The sequence below is a fragment of the Diceros bicornis genome, chromosome 34, assembly GCF_020826845.1.
Source record: "Diceros bicornis minor isolate mBicDic1 chromosome 34, mDicBic1.mat.cur, whole genome shotgun sequence".
Lineage (NCBI taxonomy): Eukaryota > Metazoa > Chordata > Mammalia > Perissodactyla > Rhinocerotidae > Diceros > Diceros bicornis.
Genome location: NC_080773.1, coordinates 14,818,899 through 14,844,547, shown reverse-complemented (window position 1 = coordinate 14,844,547; position 25,649 = coordinate 14,818,899). Strand labels below are relative to the sequence as shown.

Below are 25,649 nucleotides of genomic sequence, written 5' to 3'. Positions count from 1 at the left end.
GACGTGGACAACATTGGTGGATCAGGTTGAAAAGTTAGATGTCATGGAGAAGGGTGGCCTTTCCTATCAGCCCTGTGACTTGGTTTGCCTACTGTCTCATACTGAGTGTCCCAGTCAAGGCATGTCTGAAGTGAAGCTGCCCCATGAAGAAGGGTGGGAGGGGTAGCCGGTTCGTATATCAGGGAGGATGGATGTGGGGATGAGGATCACAAACAGTCAAAATAACCCCCTCCCCCAAATCTGTCATTCTATGACACAACCCCAGACAGGTGCAGTGCATGCTAGGGCCCAGTGCTCAGGAGAAGGGAAGCTGGGGGCTGTGGTGGGGTGAGGGGCTTACTGCATCACAGTTCATAGGTCCATAGACAGCCTGAGCTACACCTTCACAGCTGAGGGGAGGGGATGTGCTTGAGGTCACATAGGGAGCTAAAGAATTTTCCTCTCTTCCCTGTTGGGTCCACAAACAGGCTTCAGGCTCAGCTTGAGGAGGTGGCCAGAAAGACAGTTGTGAAAGCTACCCTATAACTTCAGCAGGAAAACTGTGCGCTGGTTCTTCTGCCAAGGGCTCTGGCCGGTAGTTGTGCTGTGTGTGACTGTGTGATTGAGGTTTTTTGGGAGATGGTGATGGAACAGTCAAGGGTTTCTCCAATACGGATGAGATTGCTGAAACCTGTCTTATGGGGTATCAATGAGTGGAGGGTAGACAGTGTCGCAAGAGAGAGTCAAGTGGAAGATGTACTGCCTTTTATGATTGACTTGGAAGTCATGCAGGGTCACTTCTACTGCATTCTTTTTGTGACAGCAGTTATACATTCCATGAAGTTTTAAGTGGAGTGAACAAGAGGACAACCCAGTGGTGACATGTCAGTGTCACATTAAAAGAAGAGTGCATGAGACAGAAGATATATATCTATATAGATATATAGACGTATATAGTGGAAATTAATAAAGAAACCTTAACTGAATTGGAGTTGGGAAGGCCTGTAGGGGAGCTCTCACACCCTACCACATATCATCAATTACACCAAGGAGGAAGAGACAGATAGATGCTTGCATCTCCAACAGGAAATGAAACTACTTTACTACTGAAAGGAGATTTCTCTCCCCACCAGGCAACAGCCCAGCTGATGAGAAGTGCCACAGCTCAGCCAAAGAAACCCATTGCCACTCTGAACTATTACTTCCCTCCTAAGGACTTTCAGTTTAGAACAAGCCCCTCCCTACTCCCCTTTTTCTCTATAAAGTCATGCTCTCCTCCTTGGTTTTCTGAGTTTGCCTATGGTTTGCCATGGTGTGCACATTTGAAATTGCAATTCTTTTGGCTATTGCCGAAGAAACTCCTTCTGAGATAAAATAACAAGCGAATTTGCCTTTTTATTTGACATATATGGTATCAGAAAAGTGGATCCAAAGGAAGCGATCCCCTAGCGACAGTGGCTCCCAGAATTGAGCAAGGTACCCACATGGAGCCCCTTGTGCACATTGCTTATGTGTGTTGCCTCCTGCTTTCTGTTTGGTGAGTCTCCGTTCAGACACTGAGCTCTGTTCTCTTTGTGTTTTGAGTTATCAGACTTTATGTAGAACCTGGAGAGGCTTTGTCCTCTTGGGCGCAGGACTTTTTCCTTCTGGTTCAAGGCATTGCCCTTTCTGAGTAGTCAGTTATTTTCTGGAGGTAGCATGGTTCCTTTTGGGGCTTAGGCTTGCTGACAATCCAGCAGTACTTCTTTGGTTTTCAGATTCCTTTTGGAATCAGGGCTAGAAATCCAACAACTTTTCTTTTGTTTATAGATTCCTTTGGGGGTAGGGCTAGGACTTTAGGAACTTTCTTGTGTTTTCATAGGTAATTTCAGAAATGATACCCGAGTCATCTAAATGTTCTGAGGGAAACCCTCCTTCAGGGACCCCAGCCTAGTTTATGCTTAAGAACGTTGGGCCCCCTACTTGCACAAATTTTTTTATTGATGTCATAATAGTTTATAACATTGGGAGATTCCAGTTGCACATTATTATTTGTCAGTCACCATATAGATGCCCCCCTTCACCCCTTGTGCCCAACCCCCCAACTCCCTTCCCCCTGGTAACCACCGAACTGTTCTCTCTGTCAGTGTGTTAGTTTATATTCCACATACGAGTGAAGTCATACAGTGTTTGTCTTTCTCTGTCTGGCTTATTTCACTTAACATAATACCCTCCAGGTCCATCCATGTTGTTGCAAATGGGACGGTTTTGTCTTTTTTTATGTCTGAGTAGTATTCCATTGTATATATAACCACGTCTTCTTTATCCAATCATGAGTCGAGGGACACTTGGGTTGCTTCCGCTTCTTGGCTATAGTGAATAACGCTGTAATGAACATAGGGGTGCATAAGCCTCTTTGGATTGTTGATTTCAAGTTCTTTGGATAAATACCCCGAAGTGGGATAGCTGGATCATAAAGTATTTCTATTTTTAATTTTTTGAAGAATCTCCATACTGTTTTCCATAGAGGCTGCACCAGTTTGCATTCCCACCAGCAACGAATGAGAGTTCCCTTTCCTCCACAGCTTCTCCAACATTTGTTATTTTTTGTCTTCATGATTATAGCCATTCTTATGGGTGTAAGGTGATATCTTAGTGTAGTTTTGATTTGCATTTCTCTGATGATTAGTGATGTTGAGCATCTTTGCATGTGCCTATTGACCATCTGTATATCTTCCTTGGAAAAATGTCTGTTCATATCCTCTGCCCATTTTTTGATTGGATTATTTGTTTTTTCGTTGTTCAGTTGTGTGAGTTCTTTATATATTATGAAGATTAGCCCCTTGTCAGATATATGATTTGCAAATATTTTCTCCCAGCTGGTGGGTTGTTTTTTCATTTTGATCCTGGTTTCGTTTGCCTTGCAGAAGCTCTTTAGTCGGATGAAGTCCCACTTGTTTATTTTTTCTTTTGTTTCCCTTATCTGAGTAGACATGGGATTCAAAAAGATCCCTTTAAGACCAATGTGGAAGAGTGTTCTGCCTACATTTTCTTCTAGGAGTTTTATAGTTTCACATCTTAGGTTCAAGTCTTTGATCCATTTTGAGTTAATTTTTGTATGGCAAAAGATAATGGTCTACTTTCATTCTTTTGCATGTGGCTGTCCAGTTTTCCAGCACCATTTATTGAAGAGACTTTCCTTTCTCCATTGTACGTTCTTAGCTCCTTTGTCAAAGATTAGCTGTTCATAGATGTGGGGTTTTATTTCTGGGCTTTCAATTCTGTTCCATTGATCTGTGTGTCTGTTTTTGTACAAGTACCATGCTGTTTTTTATTTTTTATTATTTTTTATTTTTTTCCCCCCAAAGCCCCAGTAGATTGTTGTATGTCATAGCTGCACATCCTTCTAGTTTCTGTATGTGGGACGCGGCTTCAGCATGGCCGGAGCAGCAGTGCATTGGTGCGCACCCGGGATCCGAACCCGGGCCGCCAGCAGCGGAGCGCACGCACTTAACCGCCAAGCCACGGGGCCGGCCCCATGCTGTTTTGATTATTATAGCTTTGTAGTATGTTTTGAAGTCAGGGATTGTGATACCTCCAGCTTTTTTCTTTTTCCTCAGGATTGCTTTGGCTATTCGGGCTCTTTTGTTGCTCCTTATGAATTTTAGGATTCTTTGTTCTATTTCCATGAAGAATGTCATTGGGATTCTGATTGGGATTGCATTGAATCTGTAGATTGCTTTGGGTAGCATGGATATTTTAACTATGTTTATTCTTCCAATCCATGTGCATGGAATATCTTTCCATTTCTTTATGTCATCATCGCTTTCTTTCAATAATATCTTATACTTTTCATTGTATAGTTCTTTCACCTCCTTGGTTAAATTTATTCCTAGATATTTTATTCTTTTGCTTGTGATTGTAAATGGGGTTGTATTCTTGAGTTCTTTTTCTGTTAGTTCATTGCTAGAGTATATAAATGCAGCTGATTCTTATAAGTTGATTTTGTACCTTGCAACTTTGCTGTAGTTGTTGATTATTTCTAATAGTTTTCTGAGGGATTCTTTAGGGTTTTCTATATATAAAATCACATCATCTGCAAACAGCGAGAGTTTCCGTCCTTCATTGCCTATTTGGATTCCTTTTATTCCTCTTTCTTGCCTAATTGCTCTGGCCAGAACTTCTAGTACTATGTTGAATAAGAGTGGGGAGAGTGGGCACCCTTGTCTTGTTCCTGTTTTCAGAGGGATGGCTTTCAGTTTTTCCCCATTGAGTATGAGGTTGGCTGTGTGTTTATCATATATGGCCTTTATCATGTTGAGGTACTTTACTTCTACACCCATTTGGTTGAGAGTTTTTATCATACATGGACGTTGGATCTTTTCAAATGTTTTCTCTGCATCTTTTGAGATGCTCATATGGTTTTCATTCCTCATTTTGTTAATGTGCTGTATCATATTGATTGATTTGTGGATGTTGAACCATCCCTGTGTCCCTGGTATAAATCCCACTTTATCGTGGTGTATGATCTTTCTAATATATTGCTGTATTTGGTTTGCCAATATTTGTTGAGGATTTTTGCATCTATGTTCATCAGCGATATTGGCCTGTAATTTTCCTTCTTTGTATTGTCCTTGTCTGACTTTGGTATCAGGGTGATGTTGGCCTCATAAGAATGTGTTAGGAAGTCTTCCATCTTCCTCTATTTTTTGGAATAGTTTGAGAACGATAGGTATTAAATCTTCTTTGAATGTTTGGTAAAATTCTCCAGAGAAGCCATCTGGTCCTGGACTTCTATTTTTTGGGAGGTTTTTGATTATTGTTTCAATCTCTTTACTTGTGATTGGTCTATTCATATTCTCTATTTCTTCTTGTTTCAGTTTTGGGAGGTTGTATGAGTCTAAGAATTTATCCATTTTTTTCTAGACTGTCCAATTTGTTGGCATATAGTTTTTCAAAGTTCTCTCCTATAATCCTTTGTATTTCTGTGGTATCCACTGTGATTTCTCCTCCTTCACTTCTAATTTTATTTATTTGAGCCTTCTTTGTGAGTCTGGCTAAGAGTCTGTCAATTTTGTTTATCTTCTCAAAGAACCAGCTTTACGTTTCATTGATCCTTTCTGCCTGTTTTTATTTGGTTTTAATTTTTATTATTTCCCTCCTTCTCCTGACTTTGGACTTTGTTCTTCTTTTTCTAATTCTGTTAAGTGTAGTTTAAGATTGCTTATTTGGGATTTTTCTTGTTTGTTAAGGTGGGCCTGTATTGCTATGAATTTCCCTCTCAGGACTGCTTTTGCTGCATCCCATATGAGTTGGTATGGTGTATTTTCATTTTCATTTGTCACCAGATATTCTTTGATTTCTCCTTTAATTTCTTTAATGATCCATGTGTTGTTCAGTGGCATGTTGTTTAGTCTCTACATCTTTGTCATGTTCCCAGATTTTTTCTTGTAGTTGACTTCTAGTTTCATAGCATTATGGTCTGAAAAGATGCTTGTTATGATTTCAATCTTCTTAAATTCACAGAGGTTTGCCTTGTTTCCCAACATATGGTCTATCCTTGAGAATGTTCCATGCACACTTGAGAAGAATATGTAATCTGCTCTTTTTGGATGGGGTGCTCTATATATATCTATTAAGGCCATCTGGTCTAGTTTTTCATTTAAGTCCACTATTTCCTTATTGACATTTTATCTGGATGATCTATCCATTGATGTAAGTGGGGTGTTAAGGTGCCCTACTATTATTGTGTTGTTGTTGATATCTCCTTTTAGGTTTGTTAATAGTTGCTTTATGTACTTTGGTGCTCTGGTGTTGGGTGCATATATGTTTATAAGTGTTATGTCTTCTTGGTAGAGTTTCCCTTTTATCATTATTTATTGCCCCTCTTTGTCTCTCATTACATTTTTTATCTTGAAGTCTACTTTGTCTGGTATAAGTATGGCAACACTTCCTTTCTTTTGTTTGCCATTAGCTTGGAGTATCGTCATCCACATCTTCAATCTGAGCCTGTGTTTGTCTTTAGAGTTGAGATTTGTTTCCTGGAGGCAGCAAATTGTTGGGTCTTGTTTTTTAATCCATCCAGCCACTCTGTGTCTTTTGATTGGGGAATTCAATCCATTTACATTAAGAGTGATTATTGATATATGTGGGCTCAATGCTGTCATTTTATCTCTTGTTTTTCAGTTGTTATGTATTTCCCTTGTTTCTCGTCCTGTGTATTTTGGACTGCTAATTCAGTTTGGTGTCTCTCTATGATGGTTTTCTCAGTTTTCTCTTTATTTAACATTTGTGTCTTTGTTCTGATTTTTTGTTTGGTGGTTACTGTGCAGTCTGTATAAAAGATCTCATAGATGAAATAGTCCATCCCCTGATAGCCTCATGTTCCTTTAGTCTAAGCAGGTTTCATCCCTTTCCTCTTCCTCTTCTTAGTTGTTGTTGTCACAACCTGTTCTGTTATGTGTTGTGAATTTTTGGTTAAAAGGAAGTGATAATATTTATTTTCGATGTTTCCCTTCCCTTTATCTTTAGAGTTATAATTAAGTGTTTGCTAATCTGTTCTGATAGAGAGTTGCAATTTTCTGATTTTGTTTGCCTATTTATCTGCTTGCTTTAGGCTTTGTAACCTCTTTCTTTCTTTCTTTCTTTCTTTCTTTCTTTCTTTCTTTCTTTCTTTCTTTCTTTCTTTCTTTCTTTCTTTCTTTCTTTCTTTCTTTCTCTCTCTCTCTCTCTCTCTCTCTCTCTTTCTTTTCTTTCTTTCTTTCCTTCCTTCCTTCCTCCCTTCCTCCCTTCCTCCCTTCCTTTCTTTTTTTCAGGTATGTGGGTTTTCTTGATCAAATCTTGTGTGTGGGGGGGTGTTGTGGCAATGAACCCCCTCATCTTTTGTTTATCTGGGAAAGTTTTTATTTCTCCATCATGTCTGAAGGATATTTTCGCTGGATGCAGTATTCTTGGCTGAAAGTTTTTGTCTTTCAGAATTTTGAATATATTATTTCCCTCTCTCCTAGACTATAAGGTTTCTGCTGAAAGCCTGATAGGGTTTCCTTTGTAGGTTATTCTCTTCTGCCTTGCTGCTCTTAATATTTTTTCTTTATCATTGACTTTTGACAGCTTTACTAATATATGCCTTGGAGAAGGTCTTTTTACATATATGTAAGTAGGAGTCCTGTTGGCTTCTTTTACATGTAATTCCAGCTCCTTCTCCAGGTTTGGGAAGTTCTCAGTTATTTTTTCTTTGAACAAGTTTTCTGCTCCTTTTTCTGTCTCTTCTCCCTCTGGAATACCTATAATCCTTATGTTGCATTTCCTAATTGAGTCAGATATTTCTCAGAGAATTTCTTCATTTCTTTTTAGTCTAAGTTCTCTCTCTTTCTCCATCTGAAGCATTTCTGTGTTCCTATCCTCTAGATTGCTAACTCTATCCTCCATTTTGTCAGCTCTGTTGTTTAAGGACTCCAGCTTTTTCTTTATATCATTGGTTGTATTTGTCATCTCTAACAATTCTGTTTGGTTTTTCTTTATAGTTTAGATCTCTTTTGTGAAGAATTCCCTCTGTTTAGTAATTTGGTTCCTGATTTCATTGTCTGTCTTTCAGAATTCTCTTTTAGCTCATTGAGTTTTCTTATGATGACTGTCTTGAATTCTTTGTGATTTAGATCATAGATTTCCATGCCTTCAGGATTGGTTTCTGGGTATTTGTCTTTTTCCTTCTGGTCTGGAGTATTAATATATTTCTTTATACCATTTGATGGAGTGGATTTGTGCTGGCGCATAGTGAAAGTTTCTGGACTCAGGTTCCACCTGCTGCCACTTGGGGGAAGCAGGAGTTGTGTAATCTGATCCCACTGCCATGATCCCTGTCAGGTGTGGCTGTCCAAGCCTGGGCCACTCCTTGGGATTGCAGAGGCCCTGTGGGGTCTCCCGCCAAATGGGAAAGTAGTCATGTGGGGGGCTCAGGTCTACTGCCTCCTGCTCCCACAGATCCACAGAATTGTGCTGCCTGCTTCGGGGCCACAGCGGTACTGTGGGTGTTCACGACAGCTGGGAGCTTGTTTGCCCAGACTTGGAGATCAGCCACCCTGTGTTCCTAGGTCATACCAGCCGTTGTGCTTAGTGGGCAGGACTTCTTCTCTGGGACAAAGACAAAGCCACTCTCTGTGACTGGGTGGGATTGTGGGTTCTCCCACCAGATGAGACAGTAATCACATGGGGGCTCAGGGCTACTGCCGCCTGCTCCCACAGTCCTGCCAAAACACGCTTCCCCACTTTGGGGCCACAGCGGTACTTTGGGTGTTCACAGCAGCTGGGAGCTTGTTTGCACGGACTGGGGTCTCAGCCACCCTCTGCTCCTAGGTCACACCAGCCATTGTGCTTGGTAGGTGGGACTTCCCCTTTGGGACCAAGCCAAAACCACTACCTGGGACCACGGTGGGATTGTGGTTTCTGCCTCCAGATGAAAGAGTGATCACTTGGGGGCTCATGGCTACTGCTGCCTGCTCCCACAGTCCCACTGAGACACGCTTTCCCACTTTGGGGTTGCAGCGGTACTATGGGCACTTGAGGCAGCCAGGAGCTTGTTCACCTGAGTGGCAGCTCAGCTGCCCTCTGCTCCTAGGTAGCACCAGCCTTTGTGTTTGGTGAGTGGAGCTTCCCCACTGGGTCCAAGCCTGCACCACTCTCTGTGGGCTGCATGCCCCTGAGGGTTCTCCCACTAGATGGGGAAGTGATCATACAGGGGTCTCAGGTCTGCTGTAACCAGTTACCACAGTTGCGCTGAGGCACGCTCCAATGCTCAGGGCCACCACGGTGCTATGATTGCTCCAGCTGGGAAAGTAGTCACGCATGTGCACTGGGTTGCCTGGGGTCCAGAGGGAGCTCACCTATCTCCACCACCTCCTCAGGGGGGCAGTCCATCCACCTTCAGATATATAGTTGCTTGAGTTTCTCAGGCATCCTGATGTGCTGTATGGGTATCCTCTGCTGATCAGTGAGTGTCCTTTTAGTTGTAGTTCGAAGGGGGAGAGACACAGGGAACAGCTCACTCCACCATGTTTCTGACGTCACTCTCCCTACTTGCGCATTTTTAACTGAGTGGGCCAAACGGACCAAAGCAGTCAAGAATTGCAATGGCCATTATAGGGAAGTTTTGATCTCCCCAAAAAGGCTTTTCTTAAAACCAAATTGGAGGAATGTGGCTCTAAAGTTAAGCAAAAGAAATGACATGGCTATTTTCATTGGTATCTGGAAGCTTCTGGATACACACTTAGGATGCAAATAATCAATAACAAATCTATAGGTAAGAGAGAGATTTGAAGAGCCATTGTGAGGACTAGCCCAGAAGCACTCTCTTCCCCAGGGCAGAAAGCACTCTGTGGAAGTGTGGTTTACAGCATGGTTATACAGCATTTCAGAACAAAGAACATACAGCAAGCAACACAGAAATATAATTTTTCCTCAAAGTCGCAAGGAGATGTTTTGCCACAGTTGAGCACATTCTCAGCAGGTAAACTTGATATGGGCACTCTGTTAGGAAAAGCTTATCTTCAAAGAACTACTGGTATTGGCATCACAGAACGGGAGACACTCATCTGTATCTTTAAAGAGTGCATTCTTTGCTTTCAGAAAACGTTTGAAGCAGATGTACAATGCATGTGCAGGTGGCCACAAGTCAGGCTGCTCTGGGATAAACAAGTTTTAGGACAATTCAGATTTAAACTAGAATGGCTTACCCATATATGTCTATATGTGACAATTGATTATTATTCTTATTATTTTCATCATTTTTCCCCTTGCAATCAAGAATCTTTTGACAGAAAGCATTGATGATCATGTTATTGTCCCTTGTTGCCAGGGTCGTTGCTGCCTGCCCTGGGTCCATCATGTCCCTCAGAGCTAGGATTTTATTTTAATGATTTACCCAGTTATCCAGCTTGGGGGGAAATAGCTGAGCTTAGTGAGCAGACATAGTGGTATATAATGATAGGGGAAGCCTTCCACAGCTCAATAATTTTAGACTGTAGCACAAACACTGTAAATATGGTTCAACAAGATTTTGTGATTATCACTTATAACAGTAAAAAACTGTAGAGAAGACTTAGTACTAGTAATAACAAAGTGTTTAGTTGAGAAGAATAAGTCTTAAGGTTAATCCTTATCAGAGAAAGAGGGTTGTTCAGAACATAAGATTGATCGGCCATCTCAAGTTGTCGAGCAATCATTAGTCTATTTTGCATATCAGTCTTACAACGTTCAGCAAGGAAAACTATAATTAGCTTGATTATTATGATTAGTACAAGAATTCCAAGAAGTAACAAAAATAAGAATTGTAATCCAGATCACAGAAGGGAATCAATACCTGAAAGGATCCAACTAAATACATTGAGACCTGGTGAGGAGTCACTTAGGGCATCCATCTGTTTTTCCATGTGTTTTAACAGAGATGACACATTAGAAGATTCATCAGGTATAAAAACACAAGAATCAATTTGAATTATAGCACATGTACCACCTTGGGATGCAGTTAGAATATCTAAGGCCATTCTATTTTGAAGGACAGCCTTTCTCATTAAGGACATTTCAGTATTCAATAAAGCTATTCTTGTTTGGCTATCATTAAGGGCCTGTTGAGTAAATTCAGTCAGGGCTTCAACATGTAATATGACATCTTCTAATTCTATGAAGGGAAAACTTACAGTGCTAGGTGGTCATACCCACGGAACAATGAATAAGCCCACTTGGCCTTAAGGAGAGGAAGATGGGTCACAGTTGTTAACTTAGGATAAATCCTTCCCTGCACATAAGAGAACCCCAGAGCACAGCTTCCTAGCCACCCAGGCGGTAGCAAAGTCACAGATTTGTTCCACAAGACCACTGAGTTCCTGTGGGTGCCACGCAATACACGTCTGTACTTCAAGACCAGTCTATTCCAAACCAATCACTTTCTTTAAGAATGATAGTATTTTGACATGACTCCAGGGTTATCCCTCCCATGTTTTGGGTACAGTTAGGTAAGTTTTGTTTGGAATGGCTTCTCTGTTCCAGCATAAACGTGCTCATGTATTAAAGACCCGTAACTAGGAGTGAGACAGACAAATCCATCCCAGGTTTACGTGAAACCTCCCACAGTTTTGGTGGTAGAATCCAATTTCTTTTGTTTAGTGGCAAATTGTTGGGGTAATTGAAAAGTTTGAGCAACAGAAAAGGAATGACCATGTCCTTTACCATTGATAGTATTGGCCATTGACCAGGCTTTAGGATCCTAGTTAGTAATATCAGATGAACTCTGAACATTGGAACTAGATCTCTCTATCGTGTGGATTGAATAAACAACCATAGTACCAGAAAAACCTTAAATGACATTCTGGTAGTTAATTAAAAAATTTTGTACTTATTCTCTGCTAAGTGAAAGAGGCCAGACAAAAAAGATCACATATTGTGGGATTCTATTTATTTGAAATGTCCAAAGAAGGCAAATCCACAGAGACAGAAAGCAGACTGATATTTGGCAGGGGCTGAAGGGAAGGAGAAATGGGGAGTGACTGCTAATGGGTACGGGGTTGTCTCCTGGGTGATGAAAATGTTTGGAACTAGATAGTGGTGTTGGATGCACAACATTGTGAATGAACTAAATGTCACTGAATGATACACATTAAAATGGTTAATTTTATGTTGTGTGAATGTCACCTTAATTTTAAAATATATGTGGGGGAGAGGAGCTGTGGCGAAGAGTTTGAGTTCTAGATCCAGGCAGACAGAGTCTGAATCTTGTGCTTCCACTCACTAGCCTTGTGACCTCAGACAGCTGATGCCACTGCCCACTCTCTGTGTACTCATCTGTAAAGTGGGCATGATCGTTGCACCCACCACAGGGGCTAATGAGAGGAGGATCAAGCATAGTCATGTAGGCAGAGATCGTGGAGCACAGGGAGTTGATAAGTGGAGGCTGTGGTTGTTCTGGGGAAGGGAGAAGCCCCTCAGGGTGAGCTGTGGCCTCATAGGTGGAGCTTCAGAGACCCTGAGCCAGATTTCCCCTTTTAGCTCCCATTTCTATATATACACCACTTCTCCAATTCTGTTAACAGAGGAAAGGAAAACCCCTCCTCGATTCTTTAGAAGAGCTGCAGCTTGATGGAAGGAGACGAGACCACAGAAATCACTTTCCCATGGAGGTGGGAACCATGGAAGGGGGAGGGACAAAGGCTTACAAAGGTTCTCTCAGAGGTGGGAAGACATGGAGACAGTCAGGGCCATTCTGTGCAGACGTGGGGATACTTCATGACCCTGGAATACTTCAACCTCTTTCCTCAGCCCCCTCGGCGAGGCAGGAAGCTGATCTGGTACTTTGGGGGCACTTTGCCCACACCATTCTCCAAGGGAGTGAGGTCGATGTCCTCAGGGGCCATGGGGCTGGCCACGGAGAAGTTCTGGAGGATGGTGGTGAAGAAGAGGAATAATTCGGTGCGAGCGATGCCTTCACCAAGACAAATGCGCTTCCCTGTGGGCACAGAGAATCACCAATATTGGTACCTGGCAGTTGGATATTCTTTGCCCTGTCACATCATAAAGCCCAGAGATCTGGGTCCACTGTCACAGATTTGCATGGGATTCGCCTTTAACCTGCATTTTAGGGTGGATTTTAGATGGTTCCCAGTCCCTGTGAATCTCCCAGTCCCTGTGAATCCAGGTGTATGTAAATATTTTGGTGGATGTGTCTTGCACATTTTTCAGGATACAGTTTGTAGCTTCTGTTAGATTTCCAAAAAGTTCATGGCCCCACAGAATCTAAGGACCCACTTCTGGTTGTGTGTGTGTGTGTGTGTGTCTCGAGGTGTAAGTGTGTGCATATTTCTGACATAAGATTTTTAATGTTTTCATTTCTAATATGGGGGTCCTTATCTCAGAAGGCTATTGTGAGGATAAAGAAGTTAATATTTGTAAAAATTCTTGGAAGAGAATTCTATTCTGGCCTGGCTTAGGATCCTGTAAATGCAGTTAGTGCTTTCTGTCTGTTTCTGGGTATGTGTGGTGGGAGTGTGTCTCTGGCACTGCATACATTTGTCTATCTCTGGGATGTCTTCTTATCTCAGCCTGAGAACCATGCACTTCAAGAGTTCTGAGGAATTCCCAAATAGTACATAAAACCGTGAATGGAATTGACGCACATGACAGAGGAGTCTATGACTTCCATCAGATTCTCAGAGGTGTAAGGACACCCACCCCCAATAGTTTATGAACCAGGGTCCCGGGAGAAATGAGGACAAAAGAAGCCAGAAACTCGTGCAGAGACACTGAGGGTCTCCTCCTTTACCTCCATGTTTTTCATCTGCAAGCTGACAACCTTGGAATGTCACGTCAAGGACGGGTTTCCAGGTATTTGCTAGACCTTTCAAGTTTTTAGACTTTGAGCCTGTGTGGAGCTATCTGGGGAAGGGTCCACATCTTTCTGGAACTTCCAGAAGTTAGGGGCCATGAGCTTAGAAATACTCAGGGCCGAGCTCAGGGCTGGATCTTCATGTTTAAGTGGTTCTGTGACCCAGGTCTTTCCAGAACAGCGTGATACCTCTTGGGTCCCTCCCACCCCATCCTCTGCATCCCTGGGGATGTCCATGTGGAAATACTTTGGTATGCCTTTGGCTCTAACACCTTTTTGGCTCGGCTTGTCTTTCTTTCTGCCCATGGCAATCAGTCTCGTTTTTTTCCTTTGTCTATGCCTCCTGTCAGGCCCTGGTTCTCTGTCTCTCTTCTCTTTGTCTCCTTTATTCTGCTTTCTTCCTGTTGTTTACCTCCCTATCTCTGTCTATTTGGATCTGATTCTGCCTGCAACTCTCTCTCTCTCATTTTTCATCTCCATCTGCAGGTACCTTTTCTCTCCTTTACTATTTCTTCTTCTCCGCTTATGTCACTCTCTTTTTTCACTCTTTTGCTTTTCTGTTTCTCTCCCTCTTCTTCCCCCTTTCCCTCCTCCTCTCTCCTCCTCCCTGGTTCTTTTCCTTCTCACTCTCTCTCCCCTCCTTCTTCTCTTGTCTGACATTCACCCTGTCTCTTTCCATCACTGTATCCCCTGTGTCTATGTCCCGCTGTGTCTATCTTTGTTCCCCTCTTTGTTTCTCACTCACTCTGTCCTTATCTGTCTGTCTTTGTCCTTGTTTCCCCACCTCTCTGCCTCTCTCTAAACATAGGACAGGACTATGGAATGGAGGAATTGACCCTCAGCCCACCACATGGCCTCCAATTCTCACTTAAGATGAAATGAGGAAGGAGGCCATTGCACTGGGCAGAGCCAGAGCCCTGGTTCACTGAAGTCACTGATGGAACTCAAGACTCGGGACTTGATTCTCCAGTCTTCCTTTCTCCTACATGAAGGACCCTGAGGCCAGAAGTTTTCTCTGGATGGGGCCAAAGAGTGGGGAATGGGGATAGATAGACGTCAGAGCATGTCAGGACCCTCCCTGGCTCCCCAGTGCTATCAAGATTAAGCCAAACTCTCCCCAACATTCGGGGCCCTATAGATAAGCTATTCACCCTTAGCCCCTTCCTTAATCCATACCCCAGACAGCCTGGTTTCTTCAAGTTTCTTAATGCGTCATGCTGTCTCCAGCTTCAGGCTCTTCCCTTGCTTTTCTCTCTGCCTGAAACACTTTTTCCAGTAGCTGGTTGATGGTCAGCCACAATGTCTTAGCTTAGAAGCCAGTGCTTAAGATAAGCTTTTCCTCACTAACCTACCAAGAGTTGTCAGTACCTCCTATTCCGTGCTCCCAAAGCTCCCTTTAGAGCACTTATGACAATTATGAATAATTATAATAATAATAACTGCCCCATGAGCATTTACTTTGTGTCAAGCTGTTCTAAGCACACTGCAGGCATTAATTCAATTAGTTATTATTTTTTGACTATGCTATGAATGCCCATCTCCCTTACTGGACCATAAATTTCATGAGGCAGGAACTGTGTCTCTGTGTGACTTGTCCAATACATGATCTTCAGCCCCCAACAGAGCATGATCTCTGAATAATTATCAACAGATATTTTATACTGAGATGTGGAGAGGTTAAAATATTTGCCCAGGGTCCAGCTAACCAAGATTTGCCTTTGGAATATGATCTCACTTCTCATGCCCCCTCTAGGGTTGTAGTGAAGATGGAGTGGTTAATGCAGGCAAGGCAACTGGTATATTCTCACTGCCAATAAACAAAGACCTCTCCCTGATTGTCTCAAGGAGTGGCTGGCACCTGTACTCTGGTGTCTGGGAAACAGAGTGAGGGTCCACCTTACCTGTGGAGAAGGGGATAAAAGCATCATTCTTCTTCAATGCCCCATTGGCATCCAGAAAGTGGTCAGGGTTGAAGGCGTGTGGTTTTTCAAAGTAACGTGGGTCATGGAGAGCAGAATTAAGGATGGGATATACTTCAGTGCCCTGAGGGATGGTTACAGGATCAAAATATTGTCATTCCCTTCCCCACTCCACAGTGAAAATCAAAAAAGAGGGCCCTAGTGATAAAACCAATAGTAGGTCAAGTTTGGAGATGAAAAGAACCCAGGATGCCCACTCTGGAGTGATGCAGGAGCCCAGTTGGTCTCACCTTGGGGATGATATACCCTCGGAAGTGAGTGTCTTTGGTGACCACATGGGGCAGGCTCATGGGGATGAGGTCCGAGAATCTCTGAATCTCGTGAATGACTGCATCAGTGTAAGGCATTTTGGCTCGGTCATCGAGAGCTGGAGCGCGTTGTGAGCCAATCACCTGATCGATCTCCTTGTGGACTCTCTCTGCACAGAAGAGTGGGACCAGTGAACCTCATTTCAAAGAGACATTTAGGCACGGACACTGCTCTATGGGCCAATGAGTCAGGAAATACCTATAGTAAAGGGTTAGATTGTTGACACCCTTCGGAGCAACCAGCTTGGGATCGGGGAAGGATGGAGGAAGCAACAAGATTTCTCACCCACTGAAATTTAATGAATATTATGGATTCTCTCCCCACATACACAGGTAAACACAGACACACACATACCCACAGGTGCCACATTTTGGCATAGAATTTCAGAATAATAACTCTAGGCTATGAATCTCTAAAAATTGTCCAAGAAGAGTAGAAAATGAACAAATACTTATTGTGTATGTATGATAGATGGGGCACTGTGCTAGGTCCTCAGGAATATGACAGTGAAATACATCAATAGATTATCCCATGAACAACTGGATACATAAATGAATACATCAATCAATCAATCAACCAAAGGATCAATTCAAGAATGGAAAGATTTATGAATAGAAGAATGTTAATAAATGTATGCATGTATTTACTTATCAATCAATAGATAAATTAATGAATCGTTAATTAATAAATGGTCCATAGACCAATAAATCACGTGAATGGATGAATGGCTTGATTTATGAAGGAATAAGGGAATGAGTAAATTAGAGAAAGAAGGAGTAAATTAAGCAATAAATAAAAGGATGGATTGAATAATAGATGACCAAATCAAGAATGAATAAACGAGTGAATTATTAAATGGACAAATGAAGGAAAAGATGGATGAAGTATGAATTGAAAGGTTGACTGATGGAAGGATTAAGGAATGAGACCTAGCTCAAAGAAGGACAGATGGATGCATGAATGAATGAATGAGCCAATGAATCAATGACAAATACTTCGTTGAATTAATCACTACTTCAAAGGATCATAGATGAATCAATTAATCCAAATAAAGAATGGAAGTGTATGTTTTTGGATAAATCATAGATAAATAATCTGAGGATACAGGTTAATTAATGAATAAAAGGACAGACAGATGAATGGATGGATGGAGGGATGGATGCATGGATGGATGGATGAGTTGATCTTTAAGTGATCAGAGAAAACACTGAAAGAACAGATTAACAAATTCTTCATTCATCCTTCCACCAACAGGGCTGGCCTAGTTGGGAGCTTCTTCAAATCCTGCAGTGCTCCAGCTGTTAAAATGGAACACACCCCTTCTCCTTGATGAAGGAACCCTAGCCCCACTTCTGCAGCCCCAAAAGGGGTCAGAAGACCTCTCTCGCCTGGCTGTCCCAAGCCTGCCCACCTGTGATGTGGGGGTATTTGAGCATAAGCAGGAATCCATAGCGGAGCGTGGTGCTGGTGGTCTCAGTGCCAGCGAAGAAGAGCGCGAGAGTACTGAGGATGAGGTTCTGCTGGTGGAACTCGCTGTTTGGGTCTGACTTTTCCTGTGTCCAGAAGGGTAGGGCTCGTGTCAGGGGAGGCTGGAGCCTCACAGCACACACCTGTCTCAGGGTGTCCTTTACCTGTTTCTGGGTCTCTCATACCGTCTGGCTCATTTTCCTATTCTCTGTCATTTGCGTGTCCAACCACGTATCTTTGTTTCTGTCTCTCTAATTCTCCCTTCACTCTGTCTGGCTCTATTTCAATCTCTCTCTCTATCTCTTTGATGTGTTTGTCTCTCATCTTCTCTCAGCCTCTTTCTGCCTCTGTGGGTCTTTTCACCCATTGCTGTATTATTGTCCCCTGTCCTGTATTTCCAGTATCTCTCTCACTCTCTCCTCCCTACTTTCTCCTTCCTTTCATCTCCCACTCCATTCCCACCCGCATCTCCCCCCTCCTTTTCCTAATCTCCCCTCCTCATCCTCTGTACTTCCCTCCTCCTCTTCTCTACTCTCTAAACCTTTCCCTTGTCTTGTTCTCACCCCCCCTTTTTTTCTCTCTCCCCTTCCTTCCAGCTCCCCTCTCCCAAACCCCACTTTGTCCATGCGCAACAGGTAGGTATCGATGATGTCCCGGGGGTTGCTGGGGTCCAGGGTTTCACGGTGTTTCTCCACACTGCGGGCAATGAAGGCATTGATTTCCTGCAGATTTTTGTAGACTTGCCTGTGTGTGCCAGGAAAATGCTTCAGGAAGTTGGGGAAGAGCTCAAACACCTGAGGCAGGAGGTAGAGAAGGGGATGTGAGGTGGTCCTAGGGCTGAGGTCACAGGAGGGGCAGCCCTGCTGGGCCCTAATACCTCCTAGGGTAATCTCCGTCTCCCTTTCTCTTTATCTGTCTCTGTCTCTCTGTTTCTCTGTCTCACTCTCTCTCTCTCTATATATATATAACTGTTTATACCTGATCCCTCACTCACTGATTCTGTGTTCCTTGATCTGTTTTTCTCTCAGTTTTCTCTTTCTGCGTCTGCCTCTCTCATCCTCCTGTCTTATTGTTGGTCTCTGCCCCACCTCTCCATCTCTCCTTTCCACCTCTCCTTATATTGGTGCGTCTCCTCTTATCATAATCTCTCTTGGCTTCTCTTGCCTACCTCAGACAGTTTACCTCTCTTGCTCAAACCTCTCTCTGACTCTTTCCACCTCCTGCATCTCCCTTCCTGTGTCAGGTATTGATAACAGGATGTTTACACCCGATGAGCCTATCGGTTGGCGTAAGACTATATATTTATGTGGAACATATTTGTACTGTTATGTCTGATGATAAATGTAATAGTCAAATTGTTGCAAATAACTGCAGAAGATTCAAAACCTATCAATGTAAAATTCCTTGTTAATCCTTCCCTTTAAAGGTAACCACTGTTAACTTTTTAGTGGATCAACTTCCAGACATTTCTATTTCCATTGTTCTCTAGGGGAAGAGAAAATTGAAGTGACCTCTTGGGCTTGTCTTAGATCCTTGCCCTGGGTCCCCATTCCAGATTTGTAGTAGTCCTATCTGTGAACATGACATACACCTGGTGAAGAGCAATGGCCCAGCATATGTTGTGCCATTTATTTATTTATTTGGTGAGGAAGATTAGCCCTGAGCTAACATCCATTGGCAAGCCTCCTCTTTATGCTGAGGAAGATTGGCCCTGGCCTAACATCTGTGCCCATCTTCCTCTATTTTCATACGTGGGATGCCTGCCACAGCACGGCTTGATAAGCATTGTGTAAGTCTGTGCCCAGGATCTGGACCTGTGACACCCGGGCCACCAAAGCAGACTGCGTGAACTTGACCACTATGCCACCAGGCCAGCCCCTGTGCCATTTAAGTTTTTAAGTTAATATACAATAGGTGTATTTCCAGATTAGTCGAGAAAGGGAAACTTTATTATTTTGTTTTAAAAGAGGAGCATATTCCTTTATAATCTGGGAGACATTTTTTAAAAACATAAGGAAGGAGGAGACATGGGGACAATGAAGAAACGCAGTTTCTTATTTTCATTGATCTTTGGATTTCATCAAGTGAGGAGTTTTGCCAAAGACAGAGGCAAAGATCCAGGGGAAGCAGGGACAGAAGAGTAGAGAGCCTGAAAGCCTGATTCATTCTCCCTCTCTCTCTTTCTCACACACACGCGTACACACACACACACAGACATACACACACTCTTTTCAACTCTCTCTCTCAACATATCTTCATCTCTGCCCTTCTTTGTCCCGTTTTCTCTCTGTCTTCTCTCTTTTCCTCCCCTTTTCTCTCCTGAAAGCCTGATTCATTCTCTCTCTGTCTCTCTCTTTCTCTCTCTCTCACACACACACACACGCGCACACACACACACACTCGATTTTCAATTGCCTGTCTCAGGATCTCTTTGTCTCTGTCCTTTTTGTCTTGTTTTCTCTCTGTCTTCTCTCTTTTCCTCCCCTCTTCTCTCCTTTCTCTCGAAGCCCTCATTCCTTAGTCTCTCTATTTCTGCCTCTACTTCATTCCTTTTTCTTTCTCTCAGTCTCTCAGTCCCTGTCTCACCATCTGTCCCTCCCTCCAGGTCTCAGTGTTCCTGTCTCTCCCTGTTCCTGTCTCTGCCCTTTTTCCAGCCCTAAGCTGCATTTCTGGCCCCCAAAGTAGATCACTCCTTTCCCCTGCCCTGGATGCCCCCTCATCCCCGCTGTCCCTCAGCCTCTTCCTGACCTGGCTGGAGAAGGAGCTGATGAGCGCAAAGGACTCGTAGAACAAGTCCAGGAGCCGCAGGAACTCAGGATCTCTGTAGGAGAAGCGTTTTCCAAAGACAATGGAGGAGATGATGTTGGAGGTGATGGCATGGAAGAAGAAGGTGGGATCCCGGAAGGCTCCTAGGGGGAGAAGACACAGGTCACTGGACACAGACTCCAAGGCCTGGGGAATGTTTGGCTGCTGCCACAGCTCTGTGTGACTATCTTCCATAACTCAGTAATGATGGAGAAAACAGGACCAGAAACAGCTAACACTCATTGGCCCATATTATGTGTCAGGCCCTATTCTAAGCACTTCACATATTGTTTTACTTAATTTCCCCACTGCAACCCTGTGAGGAATACACACTTCTGTTATTACCTCCATTTTGTAGATGGGCAGACAGAGAAGTTACCTCATTTGACCAGGGTTACCCAGCTGCTCATCAGTGGCGCCAGGACTCAGACCCAGGCTGCCCAGCTACAAGGGCTGTGTGGTGGGACCCTGCTCAAGCCCCAGCTCTGACTCTGGGAGCAGGGAGAGTTCAGTCCCAGGGACAGGGGTTGCACAGAGTGGGTGTTCAATCAATCGCATGTGCAAATTAAAAACCTCTGCTCTCCCTGTCCCTTATCTGTCACTCCCCCTTCATCTCTTCTCTCCACCTCTCTGTCTCTGGTCATCGGGAATCATTCTGCACTTGTCAGTTGATGTCTGTGTAGACAGACTTGGCCCGGTTGGAGAGAGGGTGGGCTGTGAGCCCAGGAATGTCAGGTGGGTGCAGCCACTCTCTCTGGGTCTCACTCATCCATCTTCTCTTGTTTCCACGCACATCCTTTCCTGAGCCTGTCCTTCTGTCTCTCTAATTTTTTCTGCCTTATTGTCTCTCTGCCTTTGCTTCTTTCTGCCTCTGTGAGCCTCTTCCAATCTCTCATCTCTTCATGTCTCTCTTGATCTTGGCCCCTCCATCTCTGTCTCTGTCTCCTTCTCTGTCTCTCTGTGTCACTCTGTTTCTTCCTGTTGTCTTTCTTCTCAGCCCTCGGTCCCTATTCTTCTGTTGCTCCCTGTTTCTCTGCCTCTGCCTCTCCCTCCCAGTCTCCACATTTATGTCTTGAAATCTCTTAAGAATGGACCCTGTCACTTTTGTGTCTCATAAACACTCTTTCATGGAGAATCCACAAACAACCAGAAGTGCTTCTTTGATGGCCCATCCTGCTGCCTGAGAGCAGAATACCCCTCTGCCCTCTTTGCTTACTGCCAGCTCCTCAGAAATTCACCCCAAGAAGGAAAACTCAGCTCATCATTTTCAAAACGTCTATACCTTTCTCTTTTCTCTCTCTGCTTTCTTTTATCAAAGTCCTGTTTTTCCCTTTGATAGATACAATTAATCCATGCATTGGTCTCCCTGAACACAAGCACAGAGTGTGCTAATACCTTATTTTATGTTTTTGGTTGTTGTCGACACTACACACCCCATGTCTCTTCTGGCTCCCCATGTCCATCTTCTGCTCATCTCTGTCCGTGCTCCTCTCTCTGGCCCTGTCCCCGAGTCTGATAGTTTCTCAGCTCTGTCTTTCTCTATCTCCACCTCTCTTTCTCTGCCCACGTCTACCCCTCTGTCTTTCTGTTGCTATGTACCCCTCATCTCACCTGGTTCACTGTCCATCTTTCCTACCCGTCCCCCGGGGCTCACCCTTGGTATTCCGCAGCTCCTCCAACAGACACTGAGCCTCCTCCTGAATCCGCTCCTCCACACTCCGCTTTCCCATCCCGAAGTCCCTCATGGTGGCCAGAGAGAATCTGCGGAGCGTCCTCCAACGTTCCCCGTTGGCAAAAACCACCCCTGGGGGTGTAGAAGTTAGGTTGGGTCCCTCTCCACTCCTTACTCTCCCTTCCCAGACTCACCTCCCCAATCCCCTTCCTCCATCCTGCCCCCTCCCAATGCCATTGAGGTGCTCACCGTATCCCTGGAAGACTTGCTCAACGACAGCGATTTTTCCTCGACCAGAGAAGGCCTCAGCTTGGTCCACCAGGGCCTCCCGGATGGCTTCAGTCCCACACAGCATGACCACAGGCCTTGGACCCAGGTACATCGTGAAGATGTCACCATATATCTCTTGGAACTGCCAAGCATATGCACCCCCAGGGTTGCTGTTAGTCATTGTGAACCTCTGTGCCCATTCTAATTATTATACTATCAAAAAACTTACATTAGACTGATAATTAGCTGCTGCCCCCAAGAGTCTCCACCTCAGGACTCAGTAACTAAAAGGTTAACCCAACACCCAGCCATGGTCCACATGATAGGTGCCATGGTGTTTAAATATTTCTAGTAACATGCTTGCACATACCCCTGAGTCTATAGACCTCCCTGATGTTGCAACTAAAAAATCGTCTTTCTTCTGAACCATCTTCAACCTGCTCTCTGCCTCCTGACAATTTCCCCAGAGAACCACCCTGAACTCCCCACCTGGTAGACATGAAGGGAAAGAGAGTGCCCTCTGAAGTGATCATGAAATTTGAAAAATCATAACATCAGTACAGCCAATTGGGAAACTCCTCAGGTGTACTTACTGAAGCTGAATGAATGTTTACATAGAGAGTCAGCATATGCATTCTCAACAAAATGCACAACAAAAATATGCATGTGGATTCACCAAAAAAATGAACAAGAAGATTCATAGAACCTTATTAATCAAATGTTCAGCACCATCGATACAGAATAAATATGTAATGATGCACTCATGCCATGGAATACTATACAGCAATGAAAAAGAACAAACCATTGCTACACCTAACAACATGAATGAAACTCACAGACATAATGTTGAGTGAAAGCAACTACACACAAAGAGTCCATCCATCATAATTCTATTTATATTATGTTCAATGACAGATAACACGGACTTATGGTGTCAGAACGGTAAGAGGGTAGTGACTGGAAGGAGGACATGAAGGCAGTTTCTGGGGACAGGCCATGTTGTTACTTACCTGTATGTCATTTACATGAGTATGTTCATTTGAGAATATTCACTGAGCTGCACACTTATGATTTGTGCGCTTTTTTAGGGTAATGTTAAACTTCAATAAAAAGTTGACTTGAAGTTATTAAAGGGTTAAGTTTGCTTAAAACTTACATTGATCTCTGCAAAGCCTCCTCGCTGGTCTCCCTACTTTCATTCCTGTTCCCCCTACAATCGTTTGACCACCCACCCACCCCACACCAATCCAGAATCTAGAGAAACCTCCTTAAAATGTTAGTTAATTAGTATCCCTAACCTGCTCCAAAAACTCCAATGCTCACACTGCACAGAGAACAACACCTGAAGACTCCACCCTGGACCACATGGTCCTACATAATGTGGCCCCACCAACCCTCTGACTTCTCCTCCCACTCGCCCCTTCACTCACTCAGATCCAGCCTCTGTGTTGTCCCCCAAAAGTGCTGAGCTTGCCCCCTGTTTTAGGGTTCTTACACTGATACCTGCCTCTCGCTGGTGCCTTCCACCTGCATCTTTCAGGGTCTCTGCTCAGAAACAGAGCAAGATTGAGCCTTTCCCTCACCACTCAATCTAAAGTAGCTCTCACCACTTTCTAAAATATCACTCTGCGTTATTTTAGTCATAGCTCTTGTCTACTTAATATTTCCTTATTTGTTTATTTTGTATCCCTGTCCAATGCCACATCATCAATGCCTAGAATATTCCCCAGCACACAGAAGGTGCCCAGCAAATTATTATTGTATGAGTGAATAAATGAAAGAGTGGATTGAAATAGCTGCCATTTAACTTAATATACACCAGGCTGTATGCAATATCCTGTTATTCCTGACAACAATCTCAGGAAGTGCAGACTCCTGTGGTCACCATCTCATTTTACAGAAGAGGAAGCTAAGAGTGAGAGTTGAGCAAAGAATAAGACTTGAATCTGGAACATGAACCCATGTCTGTCTGACCCCAGAAAGAATTGGGAGCACATAGGGGAATGGAGGAAGGGCAAAGCCGCCATCCTCAACCCACACCACCCTGACACCCACTAGCCCATGCCTTCTCCCACCCTCCCTCTCTCAATCTCTCTCTCTCTCATTCTAACTTTCTCTCCACAAAGAAAGAATGATAATGGAGGATCTTGGACAACTTGAGGACCCTTGGAGTGTCTATGGAAGAGCTTTAGGGGCTCTGGAACTCTCAACATTTTATGCTAAATATGTATGAATATTTGCAGGAGAGAGACCCCACAGCTTTAATCAAATTCCCAAAGGATTCAGTGATCCCCAAATTCTTAGGTAGCTTTAGACCATGAGGGCATTGGAGATGAAGAGATCTTTGTGCTGGACCCAGCTTCCCCTCTCTGAAGTCCCAGCTCTGTGGCTGTGGACAAGTGCCCTCCCCAGGCTGAGCTTCCCTGTCCATCCCTCTAAGATGAGGATAGCACCTCTCCAGCCCTCTTGTCATGAAGAAGAGCTGCTGAATTCCCACCACAGTACAGATAAATCCTAGCCAATATTTCTGATACATGAAAGCATGGTACCCTTGTGATACATTAAAGACATTGAAAACAATATAATATGCACTTGGGGCCTCCACATTAGTGATAAAATGTTCTCTATTAAAAACAAAGGGATGACAACCCAAGACTCAGAAATGTGGTCACCATGACTGGGGAAAGTGGTTGGAGGAGCACAGGACAGGTGGAAGTTACTGTCAGTGTTCCAATTCTCTATTTGAGAGTGCGTTTATGGAGGTGGATTACATTATTAACTAAAATAGATCACCAAACATGAAATCGTATCTGGAAGTGACACAGATTCTAGTAAATGTCACCTACTATTATAGTGCATTAATGTTCATTATTGGTAAGCACTCAGCACCTGGCCTCCTGTCCTGTTCTCCCTCCCATTTCCCCATTGTCCTGGCACTGCCATGAGCCACTCTTTGCTGTCTTTTGTTTCAGAGTAGAAACCTACCTGACTGATGCCACCGCCCCCTTTTCTCTCTCTTCCAGTATTGAGCAGACCCCCAGGAACACGACAGAGGGTGGCAGAAGAGGGTGAAATTCTACACCCATGGCTCACACCCCGACACCCCTTCACGCCCAGTTGCCTACTCTAGACACAGTGCCCACACACTTCCAACTGAGCAAGGACACCTCTGACTGTCTGACCACCATCCACCATGCTTCAGCTCCATGCCCCTTATGCACCAACCTTCACACATCCCACCCCTGAGCCTGGGAACATGTCTCACTCCTTCTGGGGAGTGATACCCAAGTACAGAGGCAGGGAGCAACCCGCAGATCCCATCCATCTGCGTCTCACCCTCAGGATGGATTTGAGTAGGCCTCTTCTGTCCATCTGCAGAAGGTTCCCCAAGAAGGGCAGAGGACGGGGTCCTGGCGGGAGGTGTCCTTGGGCCTTGGGCCGGCCCCTGACAAAGAGAACCAAGAGTCCCAAGAGGAGAGCAAGCAGGAGGAGCACACTGATCTCCATGGTCCCAGTCTGACTACCTTCCACCCCACTGCAGCCAGGAGTTGGGCCTTTTATCCTGAGCCTGCCTCCCCACCCAGTTATGTAAGGTCCTCCGTTCCCCACCTCCTCCCTCATCATTGTCCAGGAGTTTGAACTTTAAAGAGAGGAGCTAACGGACCCATACTTCTGGCTCTGACAGCCTAGTGACCTGCTCATTCCCTACCTCTGTACTCCCTCCCTAGATGTTGGCAGAGATGTGTGGTATAGATACCAAGGTCCACATGAGTGTGTGTGTGTGTGTGTTCATTTTTGTGGGTATGGGTGAGCATGCACT

The 25,649-nt window shown here is 44.0% G+C and overlaps 1 protein-coding gene across 1 annotated transcript; it reads right to left on the bottom strand.

Moving 5' to 3' along the window:
- Positions 1-12,260: 12,260 nt before the first annotated feature.
- LOC131396875 (cytochrome P450 2B11-like) lies at positions 12,261-25,336 on the bottom strand. The gene is made up of 9 exons (XM_058529375.1): positions 25,166-25,336; positions 21,809-21,971; positions 21,542-21,691; positions 19,831-19,991; positions 17,700-17,876; positions 17,027-17,168; positions 15,537-15,724; positions 15,229-15,370; positions 12,261-12,451 (listed from the first exon to the last, which is right to left on the bottom strand). Exons 1-9 carry the CDS (start codon positions 25,334-25,336, stop codon positions 12,261-12,263), a joined length of 1,485 nt encoding a protein of 494 aa, XP_058385358.1.
- Between the last annotated feature and the right edge of the window lie 313 nt (positions 25,337-25,649).

Bases quoted from the DNA above. Each gene is read 5' to 3' on its own strand.
- LOC131396875 (XM_058529375.1), bottom strand. From the start codon at position 25,336: ATGGAGATCAGTGTGCTCCTCCTGCTTGCTCTCCTCTTGGGACTCTTG. The intron at 21,692-21,808 runs GTGAGCACCTCA...CTACACCCCCAG, and splicing joins GCAAGTCTTCCAGGGATACG to GGGTGGTTTTTGCCAACGGG. The intron at 19,992-21,541 runs GTGAGCCCCGGG...TTCTCCCCCTAG, and splicing joins GGAGCTGCGGAATACCAAGG to GAGCCTTCCGGGATCCCACC.